At 36.0% G+C, this 21174-nt stretch overlaps 1 protein-coding gene across 2 annotated transcripts; it reads right to left on the reverse strand.

The window, feature by feature from the left end:
* Positions 1–3879: 3879 nt before the first annotated feature.
* Positions 3880–19994, reverse strand: LOC104105370 (probable sugar phosphate/phosphate translocator At1g06470). 2 transcript variants are annotated; one of them, XM_009613650.4, is made up of 13 exons: positions 19654–19994; positions 18691–19405; positions 18412–18581; positions 14310–14395; positions 13932–13981; positions 12560–12627; positions 11831–11931; positions 11670–11682; positions 9273–9457; positions 8980–9066; positions 8094–8188; positions 5205–5361; positions 3880–4204 (listed from the first exon to the last, which is right to left on the reverse strand). In XM_009613650.4, the coding sequence occupies exons 2-12, from the start codon at positions 19167–19169 to the stop codon at positions 5241–5243; spliced, it is 1455 nt and encodes a 484-aa protein (XP_009611945.1). In that variant the 5' UTR covers positions 19170–19405; positions 19654–19994; the 3' UTR covers positions 3880–4204; positions 5205–5240. The 2 variants fall into 2 exon arrangements, with proteins under 2 accessions (XP_009611945.1, XP_009611943.1); XM_009613648.4 differs by having other exon boundaries at positions 3880–4343.
* Positions 19995–21174: the final 1180 nt, after the last annotated feature.

The raw sequence follows: 21174 nt of genomic DNA on the forward strand, positions 1-21174 counted from the left end.
GCTTACTGCATTATATAAGTTATCCTAATGACCCACCTATGCATTTTCTAATGCAAAATGCAAAACATAATAATGGGTCAAAAAGCAACAAGCACCTAATTTTCAAAACTTGAAGTTGACTAGTACAAATCACGCCCACTGGAAGTTTGCTGGACGAAATCATAGAATGTGAAGTTGTTGAGAAAGAAGCAGTCTTTGTCAATGATATGATGCCAGGTGCAAAGAAATATATATAGCTGCGCGAGGATCGTTGACGTATAATTTCCAGAATGAGCCTAGTTGAAATTTTGCGTTTGGTATAATATCTTTATGAGATTAACTTGTTACTTGTACCAAGATTATCATGTTTTTCCTACCAAATAACGCCCATCTTTCAACGTTCCCACAGATTACCTATGAAAGGAGTTTTTAATTTTTATATATAACGTTGTGTTTATTTCTCAGGAGAAACTTTTTTCCTCGGATAACTAATAACAAGTTAAAGAATCTTATGACATATATGGTTAATCGACCATTTTATTGCTTAATCCGTGGGCATGAATTCTACGTTCTACTTGGGATGCTGAGACTCTCTCATCTGTTTTTCATCTTCCTCTCTATTGTATCTTTATAGTTGATGGCTCAACCCAAATTCATTCAAGAGTGTAGCACAAATTTTACAAATTTGGTTCCTTGGTTCAAACTATACCTGTTTAACAGGCCGGGTTGACCTGGTTCCGAACCGGCCCAGACCGGTATTAAACCGGACCGGACTGGACTGGTGGTAGGGGGCCGGGTAGGGCTGGGTTTGGGGGGTAAGGGGTTGGTCCGTATTGATTTTCCTTACCGGTTAACCGGATAGGTCAAAACCGGTAAAGGAAAATCACTGGTGAACCGGTTAACCGGCCCGGACCGGTCCAACGGCTATTTTCAGATTTATTTATTAATTTTTTTTTAAAAAAAAAAAAAGTTGACCGTTGGCAACGGTCAGCTTCCAATTTGAAAAAATGCAAGCCAAATTCAAAAAATATTTCGTTCAAATTTCTCTGATTTACTTAGAGAGATTGACAAAGTTAGCCGCTCGGCAAAAACTATAAACAATCGCTAGCCCACAATAGCACATTACAACTTGTAGCCAAAAACAAATAAATTATGTTAACCAGCATTCCTTTTTCCCGTTTTTACTATTTACAAGAGGTTAAATTTTCATAATACTTTTTTTTTGTCTATAAATCCTCATAATACTCGGTTATGTTTCCAGAATGGTAACTACTAACTATGTCTAGATGAAAATGGAGATACTATAATTTAACTACTTCAAATTAAATTTATCAAGTCAACTATCATAGAAACAATCTTACCATCTTTTCTCTTTCTTTTTTTTTTTACCTTTTGAAAAGGATTTTGATCCAGAATCTATTCCAGTATTTATTAATCTATTATATTATGTCAATCTTCTCTTGTTGAAAATAATTAATAAACAGCACATTAACAATGACATCTATTATATTATGTCAATCTTGTCTTCTTTCTTGGAAACAAATCATTCACCCAAAAAGAAATTGTAATAAAAATCAATAATACAAACTCTCGGCACTTCTTTTCAGGCCAAAACTCCAAAACTTTCTTTATTCCACCACTTTCATTCTTATTTTATACAAAATTTCATCTTGCCTTACAAAATTCTCCTGGTTCAGTTTATATATTTTTTCACAAATTCTATAATCTTCACAATTCAATTCTTCTGTTTAATTTACATTGTTTCTCCTTCTACACAACAACCATCAGAATGGATAGTGACACTGTATAATTCAGTGTATACTGACTAAGTATACTGTATGGTAAGTGTATACTAAATGTAAACTCACTGAATATATACTTCTTATACATTATATATTAATTATACATAAATGATACACTTTTTATACAATAATTTTACATGATACACTTTTTGAATTGTAGAAGTTTAATGATTGTTCTTTCTCAAATAACTATGCATAACGTTGAAATATATACTAAATAGATTATCACTATATAATTTATATACAATAGACTGTCACTATACAAAATATATACAAAATAGACTGTCATTATACAAAAAATATATTAAATAGACTGTCATTACACAAAATAGACATTTCGGGTTATTAGATGTAATATGTTTGGGCCTGAGAGACATTTTATGTCAATGGGAAAAACATAGGCTATTAAAATTTTGAGGGGCTATAGAGGGTCATTTACCCATTTACTTAATTGGTGTAGTTTTAAATCCTTCTATAAAGATGTCTAATTATCACCAATTAATCAATGCTTTATATACTTATATGGAGATTGGACCAACTGAAATCCCAAATATATATTGTTGTATGAACAAGCTAAATGATTATTTACAATAATTATATAATTATTATGCAAATATAATTGATGATGTTGCTATTAATGTAGGCAATGTTAATTTCACTATGCATTGTACTACTTCTACTGCATCTGCTACTATGGATAAAGATGAAGGCCTTGATGGTTATAATATTTGGACTACATTTCCTTCTACTCAAACCAGTAGCAGGAACATTGATGAACTTCAATTCTACTTGCAAAAGCAATCAGAGCCTCGCACAAAGGAACTTTCACCGTTGGGATGGTGGCATGAGAATGAAAAGCAATTTCTTGTTCTTTCCGCTATGGCTCGGGACGTGCTGAATGTGCCAATTTCAACTGTTGCACCAGAGAGTGCATTTAATCAAGCAAGACAACAACTAGGAGACACCCGTCACTCATTGGGAAGCAATGCTTTGGAAGTTTTAGTGTGTTTCAGAGATTGGATTAGATCGGAGCGAAAAAATCAAGGACGTGAAGATGTTGATAAACCAGAAGACGAGGAACTTGGAGATATATTAACACATGGTCACCCATCTGAATTTAACAGTCCAGAAGATGGCCAAGAAGTTCATATTGATTATGAAGAACTTACTAAGGCAATGCAAAACCTTTAAAGTTCTGGATTTATATTTAATAATTAAACTTTGAATTTACTCTTTTCGTTAATTTAGTTGTTGTTAAATGTAAATTTTAATTTGCAAGTTTGAAAAAAAAAAAAGAACTTGCAAATTAAAAGTTCTATTATTTTAAATTCTTAATGATATATTCAAATATAAAGGATTTTAAAAGTTCTATTATCTATTATCTGTAACTCTTTTTATAAGATTATTTTTTTGGTTTATATTTTTACTTTATATTAATATAAATTACGGTAGTTATACAAAATACGAAAAAAAAAAGGCCCACCCCGCCCCCTTAGGCCCGGAACCGTTCCAGTTCATTAAATCACTGAATGGGCCCGTACCCGTTAAACCTGGTTGGGAAACACCGGTAACCAGCCCGGATTGGTGACCGGCCGGTCACATTTTCCAGCAACCCGGACCGGACCGGACCGGCCCAGCCCCCTGTCACCTTTAGTTCAAACATGACTAGATTGAACACATTCTGCCAATAATGTTTGAATAACACAGGTAGGATCAAAATTATTTTTTATGTATATATATAAGATATTGAATTTTCTTAACTTCTTCGTGAGTTTACTTTCTTATATCTTGAATTTCCTCAGTAATAATTCTAAAGGTATCTGCTGCGTATATTTCATACGGGTGTCAGAATAGAGAATCGCATTATCAATAAAAAGTGGTGAATGAACTACATTTTCTTCTATTCCTAATAATATTATTTATTTCATGATTAAAAACATTGACGGGAGAAAGAGATTAGTTGACAAACATTCTTGATGAGGCTCAACGCAACAACCCGTCTAAAATACAACTACAAACCTGTTTTACAAGTAAACTAAAGATCTATAACATTGGCCGATGCCTACTGGCTACTAAGGTAATCACAACGAGAAGGAGATAAAACTGGAAAAATATTTGAATAAATGAGGATGAAATTTTGATGCCAAATACAGAGATACAATAAGAACAAAATAGAAAATTTGTTTAACAAAAATGGAGCCCTTAGAATTATGTATGGAAACTGATCAATCTTTTCACCAACAATAATGATGAACAAAACCTTCTTCCTTTCACCAGCAAACTGATAAAAGGCTGTCTAGGGCAGGGTTAAGCTGAACAAAGACCAGTTGATGCTGCCACTTTGGTCCCATTTGAGCTTCTTGGTATAATCCAAATATGACAACTCACCCATTCTTGAAAATATCAGCATTGGCAGCAGTCATCTAGTAATCGTATCACAATCGAACAGTTGTCGGTCAACTCTACACGTAATGCAGACTACAATAATCTTTGCTAGACTTGTAAAAACTTCAAATATGACACTCATCCTCTATTGAAAATATCAGCATTGGCAGCAGTCATCTAATAATCGTATCACAATTAAACAGTTGTCAGTCACCTCTACACGTATATGCAGGCTAAAAGATCTTTGCTAGACTCATAAAAACTTCTATCCATAGTTTATCAGTGTAACAAGCATTCATGAAAATTGAGCAAGTACATAAACAGAAACAAGCAACTGGATTCAAATCCAACTACCTCCAGCTAATATGGTATGCCTTGTGAGACGAACAAAGACAGATAAAGTTCACGGGAAATAAAAAATGTTAAACAAAATATATAGCTACACCAAAGTAATTTTCACCAACTACATCAAATATATACAGCACTGAAAAATTAAGTAAAATCTAGAATCAGCAATCAGGCTGATCAAAGCGGAGTAAGGCTTTCTCATCTTCATCTCATCCACAAGAGCTTGGTTTCACATATCTTTCTCAAAGAAGAAAAGAGCTTGGTTTCATATCAAGTGCATGGATCAAGAACAATTTCTATTCTCCATACTGTCCACGGCCCAAAAGAAAAGAAAAAAGTACATAATAGGTTTAACTACCAACCCTTTCCGCCACTTCCCAACCAAAATACTAGCCTAATGCAGGCTCCTAGAGCATTAAATACAGACAACCACAGTAATATTCAATTTGTTCCTGGGCATGGACACGGAGCAGCTTAAGTAGGATGTTGAATAACCTCCTCGTCCATTTTTTGTGATTTGAAAAATTCTTTCATCTGATATACCTTCAGTATTTTTTAATAAGTTTGTTCACCAGACTAGACAAAAGGTAATTTAATTGAAATTCATAAAAACTATGATGATACAAAACATTCCCCCCTTCATATGCAAACATACAGAGAGCATGACAGCATTGTAGTTAAGAAGCTTACAAAGTTTGCAAATGCAGATAATACGGTATAGGAACTTCAAGTACAATCATCTTGATCTTCCAATTCTTCAAGAATAACATACTTTGCAGCTGCATTTTGCATTGAGGATCGTGACATCTCATCTTCACTTAGATTTCCTTTTTGTAATTTGTCATACCTGAAAAGCAGAAGCGGATAACAATTTAATATCTAGCAAAACCATCCAACAATTCTAAAATTCTATGGTAACATGGGGATAAACATCTTCCTATGGATCGCAAAAACCTGTCTGTATTATGATGTAACACGATTCAGTTTTCTGTAGAAACTTGAAGTACAATAACAGATTCAGTAAATTATAACAGGGCAATGAAACAGATCTAGCGGCTGCGGGTCACAGAGAAATAATACTCCAAGTCACTAATAAAATCACCATTTTTCAAGTAATTATTTCCCTTTGCAACCCTATCCTATTAGCGATTTGCTAGACGAATTATAAACAAGTTTGGTTTGATTAGGTGCTGTCACTTAAGTAAAATACATCGTTACACGATTTCTGGTAAACACCCTGGCCATGCGATGTAAGAATTACCGAACTAGCACAGATACTAGTTAAGTTGAAATTAATGCAAAGCGGTGTCCAAAAATAGAAAATTGCTCCAAGAAAATATGCACTAGTGTGTTAAGAACTTAGTTATTTTTTATCAAGGATTAAAGAGTTAGATCAAGCAAAGATATAGTCTTAAAGTGAAAGATGGAAAAAAAGCAAAACAAAGGAGATACACGAGAATAGAGATTTATACTATATCATTGCCATGTCTATTATGAAGGGGAGCCTTAGCATAACTGGTAAAAGTTGTTGTCACGTGACCAGGAGGTAATGGGTTCGAGCCGTGGAAACAGCCTCTTGCAGAAATGCAGGATAAGACTGCGTACGATAGACTCTTGTGGTCCGACCTTCCCAGGACCCCGCACATAGCGGGAGCTTAGTGCATCGGGCTACCCATTGCCATGTCTATTATATTGACTAAGCTCTCTCCCAATTTATATGGCAATATTTGACTGAGCACAGAATCTTTTATATTAATTTGATTTTTGAATTATATAAATAGCAAGCAAAGAAAATCATAAAATGGTTGTTGAAAAATAAATAGTATAGGAAAAACATCATATCAAAGTTTAATTTTGTATATTTAAGTATGCATTCGGAAAATATTTGGTCGACGTTAAAAACTAAGAGTATTTGAAGTTGAAATTGAAAGAGTATATGGAAGCTGAAGTTGTGTTTAGACATGTATTTCACTTGAAAAAATAAATAGAATTTTTGTGATTGAAAACCATTATTTCACTTGAAGTACTCCACAAAAAAGTTTTTCAATATTTCACTAGTATTTCAAAATACTAAAGTTCAATATTTGTAAATAATTGGGGATTTACTGGGTTTGTTGTTGTTGTTGTTGATGGCCAAACTTCAACTTAGAAATAATGACTTCAGTATTTGTAAGTGAAGTCATGGCCAACCACCCCCGATACCTGATTTTTTATATTTATTGAAAATTATTTGGGAGTGACCCACGTGGATGATAAGATACGGGAACCTAGGTTGAGATGGTACAGGCATGTGAAGAGTAGTACAGATGCCCCGGTGAGGAGGTGCGAGAGGTTGTCCATGGTTGGGCTGAGGAGAGATAGAGGTAGGCCCTAAGAAGTATTGGAGAGAGGTGATTAGGCATGACATGACGCAACTTCAGCTTACTGAGACCCTTGATAGGAGGGTGTAGAGGTTGGGAATTAGGGTAGAAGGTCAGTAGTTAGGCGGGAGTGTCTCCTTTTCATGCCGGTAGCATTAGTATCAGTCTCCTAGTTTCATACCTTCTTAACCGTAGATTTCTTTTACTATATGTCGGTTCTTTCGCTTCGATTATTCTATCACCTTGTCACCTTATCACCTTATCTTGTTGTTGTTACTACTTGTTGTGTCTGCTTCTTTTACTTTTACCTTGAGCCGGGGGTCTATCGGAAAGAGCCCCTCTACCTTCACAAGGTAGGGGTAAGGCCAACGTACACTCTACCCCTCCCAGACCCCACTTTGTGGGATTATACTGGTTTTGTTGTTGTTGTTGTTTGGCAGAATGCTTTTAATAAAATAGTGTCAAACATTTATGAATGGTCATAAATGGAAAGAATGTCATGTAAACTGCGAGGGATGAAGTGCATTAATTACATCTAATCAGTAATATCCACATTATTATGAAAAGGAGGAATGAATGTTGGGTTTAAGTCTTGGACAGAGCTGGTCACAGTCGAGACCTTTTTCTCTAAATGGCCAAGACTATGAATTTAAGCAAGAGAAACAAGACTTAAATGAAACCATTTAAATGGCAAAAAAAAAAAAGACTTACAATCAGGAAAAATTCTAAAAACTTCTACATGTAAGGGTGTGTCAGGTTAATAAAAATATAAACGAGATTTGCAATCTAAATGAAGAATCTTCATATTAGTTTTTCTAATATGGCACACATGCAAAATGTGAACGTCATGCTTGGTGTAAAATGAAGCGTAGGATCTGTAACTCATCTAAGAAGAGTAGCAACAATGCCAGCATCAAATTAATCAATAAGGCAAAACATCCAACTAGTAGCAATGGAAAAGCTTATCTTCACCAACATACAAGTGGACTTTATGCCAAATGAGATTGAAGAAATCACTACATAAAATGAGGAAACATATTGCAGTTGTAGTTTAGACGAGTGAACTTTATACGAACTGAGGATGAGGAACTGACAAGATAAATAGGAGTAGACATCTGCAGCAGGTCTTTAAAGAAAAAACTTATCTATTTTTAACAGCAGCAGGAAGTAAGTAATCACAAGATAACTTTTGCAAAAATATGAGAGCTCAAATACTCACTTGTACCAATTAAACAAACTGACACCAAGCATTATTGTCAAGAGACCAACACCTTTCATCCAGGTAAACTTATCATGGAAGTAAAAGACAGCAACCTGAAAATGCCACCGACATAATTACCAATTAGTTTCAGCAACTGTAGCAAGCCAAAACCGGAAAAACTTTTCAACTAGCGAAAACTGATTCTATCAGTCTAATGCGATTGAAGATACATGATTGGCTTGAAGTAAAAATATCTAGGAAAATGAGGTATATGCGCAATAAAAGAGATCAATAGTGTGCAATATTGAAGTTACGTCACGCTCATTGGCAAGCATATATTCACTGCCTGATGGCTCATGGCATGGACAAGTGCTCTCCTAGATGTCATATATACACCACCAAATATACTTGGAAATGCATGATTAATCTGATATTGTTATTATTTTGTATCGTAAGTCACATTTGCTAAACTTTCTTTCTAGTTTTCAGAGATGGCAATATCTTACAGCTCAAGCTCCCTGCAATAGCTAATCTTATTTGAATATAGGAAGGGGTATTCAACTGTTATTGCTTCAACGGTTCTGCTACTTCCGAAGCCCATATAGGACAAACCATCTATGTGTTCCACCTCCCCCCAAATGCTATTCACGGAAGAAGGAATTGTATGGCTTTCTAATTAACAATCCTAATGTTCATCAAGAAGAAACAACCTATAAATTCCATACAGTAAACTGCTATCAGAGAACTGCTGAAATGTGACTAACTATTAACCAGTTACATTACTTGTAAGCTCTTTTATTTTGATCAGTCAGTTACATTACATTACTTAAGATTGCTGCTCGCGCTAAAGCAATTGTAGAAAGTAGGAGAAAAAGATAGAGAGAACTTGGTTTTTAGATCATACCAAGATAGTGACAGCCTCCTTTACGACTCCTGCTATTGTCACAGTTACTGCACTAGTAACAGACACAAGAATATACTCTGTCAAAACCTGCAAGTAAACAAAAGAGCAGAGAAAGAAAATTATCTCTACGTGCATGGAAGGCGTATCAAATTTGTTTATAGCTTCTAAACATTCTGGTGTTTTTGTAGACAAACACTTTCCAGAAGAGAAAGAAAAGGCAGTAAAAGAAATCTACCACTAGAATATTGGATAATTAAACACTCGAATTGATTGATCTTGATATACATGCATACCATAAAGAAAGCCAATGTTCCACCAAAAAGCATCAGCAAACAACTTCTAGTAATGTGCCATGAGCTATCAAAGTAACTGTTGTCTCCGAACTCATGCCATGGATCAAAAATAAGAGACAGCACAGCAGTTGAAATAGCCATCACTGGAGTAACATAGCTCATTAGCGTGAGTGGATTTTTTAAACCTGAAATAACCGAAGCGTGTCATAAATGTATGTACAAACTACTAGTTAACATTCAAAGGATAAATTTCAATATATAATATTCCAAGTAGCTATTTTTCTTAAAAGCAAACATGATTTTGTCAGAAAAACACAAAGCACATCGTGCTGAGTTAGTGCAATCCGGAGGATGTCTAATTGATTAGATGAGCTCAAAATTGCCCTTTGTACCCTGAGGAAGTACTAACTTTTATTTGGGCTTAACTTTCTAATAACCTAAGTGTACTACTTCTCTTGGTTTACAGCTCCCATGAGTGTCGAGGAAAAAAGTAAGCACTTCTTGCATTCCTTGGAAGGTGTCAATGGGCGTCAATAGACCACTACTTTTTTTTAATAAAGATGTTGGTATCTAGGCCAGCTTGCGCACACCTCAACTATTTCACTAGGTACCTACTACCTCCCACCAACACAAGTACTAAGTAACTTCGCCCACCAATGTTTAGGCAAATGGGACGAAATCACCTGATATTTCTTTGTCTCTACTGGGATTTTGCACCCAGTTCATTGACTACTAGGCCACACGCTCGGATGCCATCAGTAGACCACTACGTTAGTTGGAAGCTGGAACTTCCTCACACGCCTTTGGAATGCTCTTACAGGATTGGGCAAAATGCAGTTTAAAACATTTTTCTGACGGGGCAATGGTTGCTTTGCTCCAGAACTAAAGGCCTTAGACATACATAAGGTTGTAAATAGCAGAGGAACCTTTTAAGAAATGGTAGGGATGCAAGTTCTGAGAACCAAGATAACTTGTGTAAGTCCTGTGGTAATACTTGTGTTCACCATGATTCAGTCTTAACGTGTTTCTTACACAATCTGTATGGACATTATTTACTTCTTAAGAGCATTGGCACAACTTTTCATTCACTAAATATTGAAGATTTAGTTTAGAACTCGCAAGGCTGATCTAGCTACTGTTAAAGGGGATTTAGCTACAACAGCATGCTGGAATTTCAAGGTAAAAGCTTGCCTCGTCTTTGTTCCACAAGAGTTGTAAACTTGAAGCTTTAATCTGCAGTTGCTATGAAGTCCCTCAAAATATTGGGTTGGAAATAAAGCTTACTTGATCAAAAACAATGTTGCGTTGGCAACTAGGCCCCTAAAATGCTTTCTTGGGCCCAACCCTCTTAACTCCTTAAAAGGTAGCAATTATTCCATTCATTTAGTTTCTCTTCACAAAGGCGTTAAATCTGAGGGCATAATAGACATTCCCATTTTTGCTTTAACTACCACTTCTCCATAGTACTCGACCTTCACAATGCAACAAGTGTTTTATGGTTTTCTTCGCTTTTTCCTTTTTCTCAATTTCTTTCTTCCTTCCCGTCAAGATACTCTGATCTATTTGACTTTCCATTTTCTCCTCCTCCTCCTCCTCCTTCTCTTTCTCTCTCAAGTTAAAATCTACTTACTCCAGATATCATACCATAGATATGTAATGACGTAGATTTCAATTTATATGAACTTATTTGACTGGGCACGGAGTTTAAGAAAAAAGAGAAGACTTTTGAACTTGTGGTGTAAAATGAGGCACATATATTTTGTGTGGCTATAAATCATTGCAGAAAGGTAAATTATTTCCAAATATGGAAAGGGGTCATTCTTTTTGGCATGGACTAAAAAGGAAATAGGTTCACATAAATTGAAACGGGGGAGTACAATATATATTCTTACAGAATTAAACCGAAATACCTGATTAACTATCAAATTTGGCCAGACTAGGGTCAAAACAAACTGTATTAAAGTAGAAATAGAAAATTTTGCAATCTATACTAGAAACAACAGCAGATATTATCTTCTCTTCAAGGTTCCCAACCAGTTCTTTAAGCCAACACATTCAGTTTGATGCATGACCTGGCTACATGAATCTTTCATTTCTGAATAATTCAAATAAGCATGGGCTAGAGGACAATTCAGCATGATTCTCTTCAGTAAAGAGGTGGGTAACTATGCCCAAAACCTATCATCTTCATTCGTGAAATAATAAATACCAGCTGGTCTTACTATGACAAAACTAAAACAACAAATAAAATACCTTAACTTCTTAAGGGAAACCCAAAATAGGTAAAATGAAGAACACATTAACTCATTCACCAACAATATTAATAACATAACTATAACATGAATAAATGCACTTTCAGAGCTTTGAAGTTTGCTATAATTTGCTGATAGTCCTTACCATAGACTTCTTTCTTTATGAGAGTTTTTGGTCAGCGCGCACCCGTTGGATGGAATATTGGAGAATGAACACAAAATAGACGAAGTGAGCACAAGTATGAAGAAGAAAATACTGAGAAAAGAATTCACTGCTAACAATTAAAGTAAGGAACGCGCTCCTACCTGCAGAAGTATCTGAGTCATAGTCCAGCGGAACCCAGACATAACAGCAGCTAGCATAACAAAGATAAATCCCCAAAACTGAAACTCTGTTTCCTTTGCAACTGTATCATCAACCAATAAAGGTCAGATGTGCTTACTGAACAGATATGATTTACAGACAACAGAATTAGTGAAAAGTCACAACGTAATAGAGTTAATTAAGCACTCAAATTTGAAGATAACGAGGTAGTCAAATGGATAGAGATAGTTGTGAAGAGAATAACACAAATGAACTCAGCCATAACCAATCAATTCAGCTACGCTGTGTGAATTCCATGTTTCTCAGTTTTCTTTGTCTACATTCAATGGCTATACTATTCATTAACCCATATGTCATGACATTTCCTTAAAATTACTCTTTTCATCTCATTCGTTATGATTCTTTCTACTCTTTGCACCAGTGGTTTTTGTAGTGCTCCGTTCAAATGATTGCACCCTAGCAGAATTGCATGACAAATTCCGTACGGTTTTAACTTATGTCTTCACACTACCTTGTGGAGTCACTACTCTATCACTTTCCTCATCATTCTCAGTACTCGTATATTGTAACTTTCCCTTTCTTGTTCCACTAGTATCCATCTCAACTTTCTCATTCCAGCTAGTATTGTTGTATGAAAAAAAAATTCAGCCTCCTCCTAGTTGAAAGGAGAATGTACCATGGCAAACGATAAAAGTAAGAGTACAGCATACCTGTTAATAGTATCCCAATAGAAATAATCAACATGATCCCTAGCAGCTTTAAACTCGGTGACTCAATCCTATTAAAAAGAGTTTGAGGTTAAAAACAAGCAGTAGACCAAATAAATGCAAAATTATAAGAAGTCATTTCCGAGAGATACCAAATGAATTCATTCATGAGATAGATGGAAAATTTAACCATTAAAGGATCAGGCACACAACGGATGGAAAAAAAAGGCCTGCCTTTCTCAGCATGTCTACCCACTAAAGAGAGGCTAATTGAAAATTATTGGTGATGGTTCTATCCCGCTTCCTCTAAGGTCATGCGATTTGCCTGAGCTTTATTCATGGGAAAGAGACTAGCTGAACAATTAAAAAGGGCATCCTTTTTTAGCACCTAAGTAGTGAAAGACATCAGGGTAAAGAAGGGTTAATCCACACAATTCTAGCACAGGATATCTCCTGCTTCTGCTAAGGTCAAGTCTTGCTGGACCTTCTATTCATAACAAGGCAAGATATTACGTGAACAAAACAGAAAGCAACCATTCCATGAGATACAATGATTCTCTTCTTAAGAACCATCAACAGTCAAATTATTTCAATATATTTATTCAAGATTTGGAACTAGTAAACTTTGTTCTTTAAGGAAATAGGTCATATTGACAAAATAAAGAGTAAGCCAACTACAATGGGATGGAGGGATTGTTAAATTAGATTAACACACAGTAATCTTGAGGGGCAACATGGATTAAATTGTGACCAACTTGCAATTTCAAAACAGAAGTACTAACAGCACAGAAAGAGCTTCACCAAAAAGGCTAGTAGATACCAAGACCAAGGGCCTATCCATACCATAGGACTCTCTAGGAGATTTAGTAGCAAAGAGAGCAATTTCGTTTACCCTCATTTCCACATTTTCAAATAACCACAGAATGCAATTTTGATCTGTTTTCTCCATGGATAGAACAATGATGTATTCTATCTAAAGAAAAAAAGATCCGGCAAAAGATTGAAGAGTCTTCATATGCAAAAGTTACCCGTTCCATTCATTTTATATGGCATGTTTGATTGGACATGGATTTTAAGAAAGAAGGAAAGACTTTTCGTACATACCAAAAGTACCCTTAAAACTTGTGTTTTTAAACATGTCATGAGATTTCGAGAACTATGTAAGCATGTCATTAAGGGTAAAATGGGAAACTTAAAATCAAAAAGTTTCCAAATATAGAATGATGTCATTCTTTTTTATACTGACTAAAAAGAAAAGAGTGTCATATAAAATGGAACAGAGGGAGTAATTGTGCACATAGATGAGTAGTTCAACTAGACATGCATCTATGACACACAGTAAAGATTCAATGAGACCAGTGATTAAACGAAGTACCTGAAAGCAAAAGCGAACAGTAGGAGAAATATCGGTGCTGCAGATTTACACTGCAATGATAAACTTGCCATTAGGAGCCAAGAATTAATGGGGTAAGGGAAGGAAACTAGAGGATTATTCTTTGTTTATAATTAAAAGTAGAGAACTATTTCGCTCTCTCTCTCTCTCCCTTTAAGTCTTTCAAAATAACATTTTAGTGACAGGGTTGTATTGTCAGTGTTGTTAAAATTTTAGCGGATGAAAGTGAAATTTCTAGAGACTTGAAGGAATTTGGGATTGTGTCCTTTTCTATGTTCCCTGGTGATTCAAACTTTCCAAAACAAAAAATTCATCATATTGATTGGTAATGTATGATTTACAAGGAGAAAGAATACACACCATAGTAGCAAATGTGACTGATATGAAAACAAGGGATGCATTACTGAGGTTGACATCCATTGCCGTACTGAGAGCTGTGGGTACAACTGTGAAAGGCAAAGGCCATCTGTAGCATTAGTTGTCAGAAAAGTTAATAAAAATTAGCAGGAAACTATTGGAGACCAATATATATATAAGTTATGCACTAGACTTTTCCATACAGGTGCAAATAAAAAGCATAAGTGATCATATGCCTCGAATAAATGAAGAACTGAAATTCTTTCCCCGAAAAAACAAATAAATGAACAGAAACTATAACTTCAAGTAGATAAGATAAATTGAACTATCATTATAGTTCAGACAACACCACCATACCAAAATATAAGCATTGCAATAAAATATCTGATGCTTTGACAAAAACAAGGTACTGAAAAGCAGAAAGATCACACGCCTATTAGCGGGAAACTGGTCTGAGGTTCCAAATATGCCTTTTTATAGGGAACATAATCATAGATGACTCAGTAATTGCAAATGAGTATGTTAACTTGAGATTGAACCAGAAAAGAGCAGGTGTAATGTGGTAGACTTGGAGAAAGCATGCAACCACAAAATTTGGTCTGTAATGAAGGACATGGGCTTTGATGATAGATTGAATTAAGTGGAAAAACATCTGCATTTCTTCAATCAGATTAGCTATCATAATCAATGACTTCCATAAAGGTTTCTTCCCTACCACCGGAGAATTGAGCTAAGAGTGAACCCCTGTCGCCTTTCTTATTTATACTAGTAATGAAAAGATTACGTCGGATCCTAAAAATAGCAACAGATAAAAGGTGGATTTCTGGATTTTGAAGTAGAATGCTGGAAATTCAGTAACGGTATCTCACATCTATTGACTGATGACACATTAATATCCTATCGGGGACGAGGAACAATGTGCTTTTAGAAGCTGTACTAGTTGCCTTTAAAGCCGTATCTTAGTCTACCCATAAATATGGCTAAAAGCTCCATGATCCCAGTGAATGAAGAGAGTGATATCCAACAGTTAGCAAGTACACTTGAAGGTAGGGTGGTAAATTTCCTAAGGCATACTTGGACTTCCTTTAGGAGGAAACACAGGAAGAGATAATATGGAAAGGAGTGATCGGTTGAGAAAAGATTAGCCACAAAGAAGAAAATACTTATCTCTGGGAGGACTATTAACACTGGTCAATATTGAGTTGGACAGTATCCTCAGTCCTCACATATGTAACGTCTCCATTTCCTATACTTGTAAGTATCGAGAAGCAGTTGCACAGTATAAGAAGTAATTTCCTTCGGGAAGAGAACTGTGGAAAATGTAGGTGGTGCAATGGTCCAAGGTGACAACAGCTAAGAAAGCTTCTAAGACTTGTAATGTGGTAACTTGACACAGCTAAGACTTGTTTTCTGTGATGCCGATATGGATCAGTTGACCTGCCTAAAGCAGGTACTGCAGTGGTTTCAGATAGTATCAGGACTCAAAATCAACCTCGGCAAGTGTGAGATTTTCCCGGTGGGTGAGGTTGCTAACATTGATGCTTTGTCTCATGTTCTCGGATGCAAGATGGGCTCTCTTCCCACTACTTACCTGGGTCTACCATTGGGCGCTTTGCAAAAGGATACAACTGTTTGGAATCCAATTATTGAAAGGGTTGAAAAACGATTAGCAGGCTGGCAGAAACGGTATTTGTCAAAAGGCGGTAAGGAAGTGCTTATTAAAAGCACTTTGTCGAGTATCCCTACCTATTACTTATCCCTGTTGCAAGCACCTGTGAGCATCACAGAAAAACTGGAGCTACTTCAAAGGAATTTTCTTTGGGATGCGGCAGATGGAACTAGAAAGTTTCATCTAGTGAATTGGCAGACAGTCACTTCCCCAAAGAAGTGGGTGGACTTGGAGTAAAAGATCTCAGGGTATTCAACAGAGCTCTGCTGGGGAAGTGGCTGTGGAGATTCGGGGTAGAAGAGCATGCTCTATGGAGGGAGGTCATAGCAGAAAAGTACGATTCCACGGGAGGGGGTTGGAGTACCAAGGCAATCACAGCACCGTTCGGGTGTGGCATGTGGAGGAACATCATGAAGAACTGGGAAGCTTTCTATGGCAACATCACTTACAAGGTGGGAGATGGAAGGAGAATCAGCTTTTGGAATCACAGATGGTGTGGAGAGACTACTCTGAGGGTCTCTTTCCCCCACGTCTTCAGAGTTTCTAACCAGAAGGAATTTATGGTCCAACAAATTCGCAAGGAGCATGAAGGGAGGATAGTATGGGACCTCTCTTTTAGAAGGAACATGCAAGATTGGGAGATTGCGGAGCTCCAAAATTTGTTGGCACTGCTATACGGGCAAGATATGCCCAATCCATCTTATGATTCTTGGAGATGGGGGTTGCGTGGCGATGGCTTGTTCACCGTAAAGTCCTTCTACCAGAGTATGTTAGTGAGACAGGAGACTATTTTCCCTTACTCATCGATCTGGATTCCTAAGGCGCCTACGAAGGTGTGCTTCTTTGCATGGCTAGCAGCGAGGGAGTGATCTTGACATCTGAAAATCTGCGAAAGAGAGGAATTACACATGTTAGTTGGTGCTACATGTGTAAAAGCTCAGGGGAAGAAGTTGATCATCTTATGCTGTATTGCCCTGTGTCCTGGGGTTTATGGAGGGAAATCCTGAATCTTTTTTGTGTTCAATGGGTGATGCTAAACACTGTAAAGGAAATGCTATATAGCTAGGCCGGTTTCCGTAGAAGAAGAAAGCAAAAGGCGTGGAAGTTCGCCCCGTTAGCTCTCATGTGGTTAGTCTGGGGAGAGAGAAATAGGAGAGTTTTTGAGGGGATCGAGTCTCCGTTTTCACACCTTAGGAATAGTCTTTTATCTTTGCTCGCTTTTTGGTGCACACATGTAGCCCCTACTTGTGTAGAAGATTGGGCGTCATTTGTAGAGAATCATGTTCAGATGTAAATTCTCTACTTTTTGTATACTTCTTGTATGCGAGAGTTTTTTCTCCCTTTTGATTAATACAATTTACCTTATCAAAAAAAAAGAACTTGAGGTTGCATAATAAATTTCAATTGATCAATTGGTTTTGAAATTGGAGCAGATTCAAGAATATTTTTGAAACTGGAGGACGTCCAAGCATTATCTCCATAACCAGATCACTGGTCCAGAGAGCAAAAAAGAATTTTTATCATACTACGATCTAAGGGAAGATCAGTGGCCTCGGAGAAATTGTGGCGGAACAAGGCACCTCTAAAACATGTGTTTTACATGGATTAAAATGCACAAGGAATTCCTTACTCAAATAGAAACTTCAAAGAACGGGAAATGCTACCTGCAACTATATGTTTGACAGAACTTGGACGACTTGTTCCTACACAGCGCCTTTTTTTTTGACAAATTTGAAGTCCACTTTAAATCTTATGTAGAATGAAGCGGGCGATGTTAAAGGAGGCCATCAGCAGGAGAGGCCAGAAAAAAGCAAAGCAACCCAAAGTCCTATGGAATACTATACCATTCTTCATTGTATGCACAGTGTGGAAGGAGAAAACAGATTCACTGTATAAAACTTTGACGTTGAGCATCTTTATCTTATTGGGGTGCATGAAAGATGTAAATTATTGACACTTTGTTGGACTTTATAGACTCCTCGGATCATAGATAGGTCTAACTAGTTTTCATCATTATACAAATCTCAGCACTCATTTTCTGTTCTTTTTATAATTCAATTTACTTATCAGATAGAAGTGCATGCGGTTGTGCCAAGTGGGTTGCTAGTCAAATCCATCAATGAAAATGATGTACCAACTGGGCATAGAACTATGCAAGGATCATGCAGTTTGTCTTCCAATTAGTGAACCCTACAGGCAAATTATACAAGGAAAGAAGTGAGCCTAACACAGTACTCTTGGGTTACAGTCTCCTGCTTCTCAATTCTCCTACACCTCCCAAATGTCAGAACAGTTCTTAGCATCTATAATTATTTATAATCTTACAGTAGAACACATTGAACAATTAGTTGAAAAGCAATAATAATGCATGCTTAAGAAAAAACCTGTACCCTAGTATTATAGCTTAAAGAAAACGGATGTGACGATCATACTTACCTCTCAAAAAATAATCTTTCCAACTCATCATTACAGTGGGTTGAAATTTTCGGGACCAGAACCAGGTAATGAATTTGGACAAAATGGCTTGCATTGCAAAGTGGAAGGTATTCATCAGTAAAGGAGCAGGGAATTTCCCTAGATGATCCCCTAGAAGAGTTTTATTGTACCTGGACCAGGTGAATATGTGATAAGAACCAACGTGTTTAAAGTTTCAATACAGATGAGAGGAAACAAATCACTTAGTCAAATCATAAGTTCATAACCAAGTAGACTTACAATGTCAAGAACGTACTGAATGTGTACCATACAAGTATTAATACCAACGTCTTCAGCACATCAGCAACAGAAACAACATTCTTTGAAATTGCTCGCGATGGATCATGGTGGTCCGTATAAGTGGAGCCTTCCCCGCCAGCACTTGAATATGTTGGATTACTTCTAGAACCGTTCTCTACGTCAAACGGAACATATCTATCTTTTCCATTCCCAGTAGATGCAACAGCCAAATCATCACCACCCTTCATCCTCTGCTTATAATTTTGTGTATCCTCGCCTACAGATCCATTTCCTATACCGTTCTGATTAACCAGTGGCAGTTCAAAGTCAAAGTCATCAGTGAGGGTACGAACATTCCCTAATTGAGCTGAATGGAGGGTGCCATTATCATCACACCAGCCCGAGAAGGAAGGCGCCCTCCGAAAGTTGTCAATTGCACTCTCCTCAACCTTGTCTATAATCAAATCACTCTCTACCATCTCATTTCTCCTCTACAATCAAAGCCATCTATCTCCCATCGACAACCAAGCAAATCAGCTCAGTTGTCCAACGTAGAACTATATCTGCCAGTTATCTTCACCAGACTAATTCTAATGAAACTTTTACAACTCTAAACTTACACTATTAAAATCTGATAAACACACCTTAGAAGTGATTGAAATCTGCAGTGAGCTCCCCAATCCAATTCACTGGTGGCCAAAATAAGTTCAACAATCTGCATTAAACCAACTTGAGATTTAACTCAAACCCCAATTCAAATATAAAGTAAATCTCCCAAAATCTTGCAAAAAGAAACAGTAAAAATCAAAACTTTGAATCCTATCGAATTAAATATTCAAAAAATTGGAAAACGAAACGAACCCCATTTCTATAGCAGGTCTATAGAATCAAGAAGAACAAATGATATTGGAGAATCAAGAAAGCAACTAGTAAAAGCATTGAGAAAGAAAGACAAAAACTGACCTGAGCTTCTGTGGGTTAATGGATTTGAATAGAAGATTTTAAATCGAGAAATTGGAGCTTAATAGGGGAAGGGGGTGTGATCTGATCTTGGATTTCCGTTAGGTGGAAGACAATAATACAAAAGAAAAGGTTTGGTTTAGGGGGTTATTCTTGTCGTCGGTTAAGGTGGGTAAAATTGAAGGAAAAAATCAACTACAGCTGACAGCTTATGTTGGTTGAATTACTTTAAAACGCTGAAGTGTTTTTAGATTAAAGTTTAAGATATGGATTGTGATTTTGGTGTTAGCTATAAAAACAAAATAAAAAAGAAGATTAAAGTTTAAGATATGATGGGCATTGGATTTATTAATACCAGATTTTTAAGTTGCTAGATCTCTACTTCTTCGACAAGATCTGCAGTTATGTGACTAAGACGTGCCAACATCTTTTCTTTTTTCCTTTTCTATTTTTTTCTGATTTATAATCTTATTGCTTTCTTTGTATTAATTAATGGTGTTCTTGCAATAACTGCTTTGACTAAGAATGAGTTATTAGCAGTCGCTCACGAATATTGACATAAACAGCCAGTTATCATTGATTTAAAACTTTCTGTTTTTTTTCCTTTAATTGTTTTTTTGTTTTTTGCTTTTCTTGGAGACTGTTTGTTTTGTTAGGTTGAAAAAAAAAACACTAAGTTACTATTAAAATATTTCATAAGCAACCCGAGGGATAAGAAACTCCAATTGCTTATGTGATTCTATCAAATTAACCAATCTTAAATCTACTTTGTTTGGCTTCCTCTAAATAAATGTACTTAAAGGTGACCTTGTTCACTTGTAGCCCGTATTTGAAATTGGGGATGATCTTGTACAATTTTCTTATGATAAATTTAATAGTAAGTAGACAATTAATTGCTTTCTCTACGACATGAGACCTTTCGTGAAAAATGAAAACATCAATGTTTATTCATCTCAACTCTTGATAGAATTGAAGGGTATCCATGTGCAAGGCAATGTATATTAATTGCATGTTCTTTGTTAGGTGACCAAATAAATTGCAATTGGCAATTTGTCATAGACAGTTATCAGTCCATGAATAGAAGAACACCATGATCAGGGGCATATCCAATGAACAAGCTTTCGGCTTAGACTATGTATATGTAATAGAGTCAACCCTCTTTAATAGTCTTGTTTGTACTGATATGTTTGACTTTTATAGTGAATAATTGTTATACACTTATAGCAGCATAAAAACTATCCAAAAATGAATTATTTTTTCTTTTTAATGTTACATATAAGAAAATAAGAAAAAAAATCAAATTTAAAATCTCAAAAGATATGCATATTTAAAATTGTCTACTAGTTAAATATTGAAAAAAGCTAATATACACTATTAATAAATTCGTAAATAAACGTATAAAGATTTAAACTCTAAGACACACATTTTAAAGCTACCTACAAAAACAAATTCTTTTAAGATTGATGGAAGAATTTTGTAATTGTAGCTTGTTTTGTAGATTTCATTCTCTTACTAGCGATATAA

This window comes from Nicotiana tomentosiformis, chromosome 7 (assembly GCF_000390325.3).
Source record: "Nicotiana tomentosiformis chromosome 7, ASM39032v3, whole genome shotgun sequence".
NCBI lineage: Eukaryota > Viridiplantae > Streptophyta > Magnoliopsida > Solanales > Solanaceae > Nicotiana > Nicotiana tomentosiformis.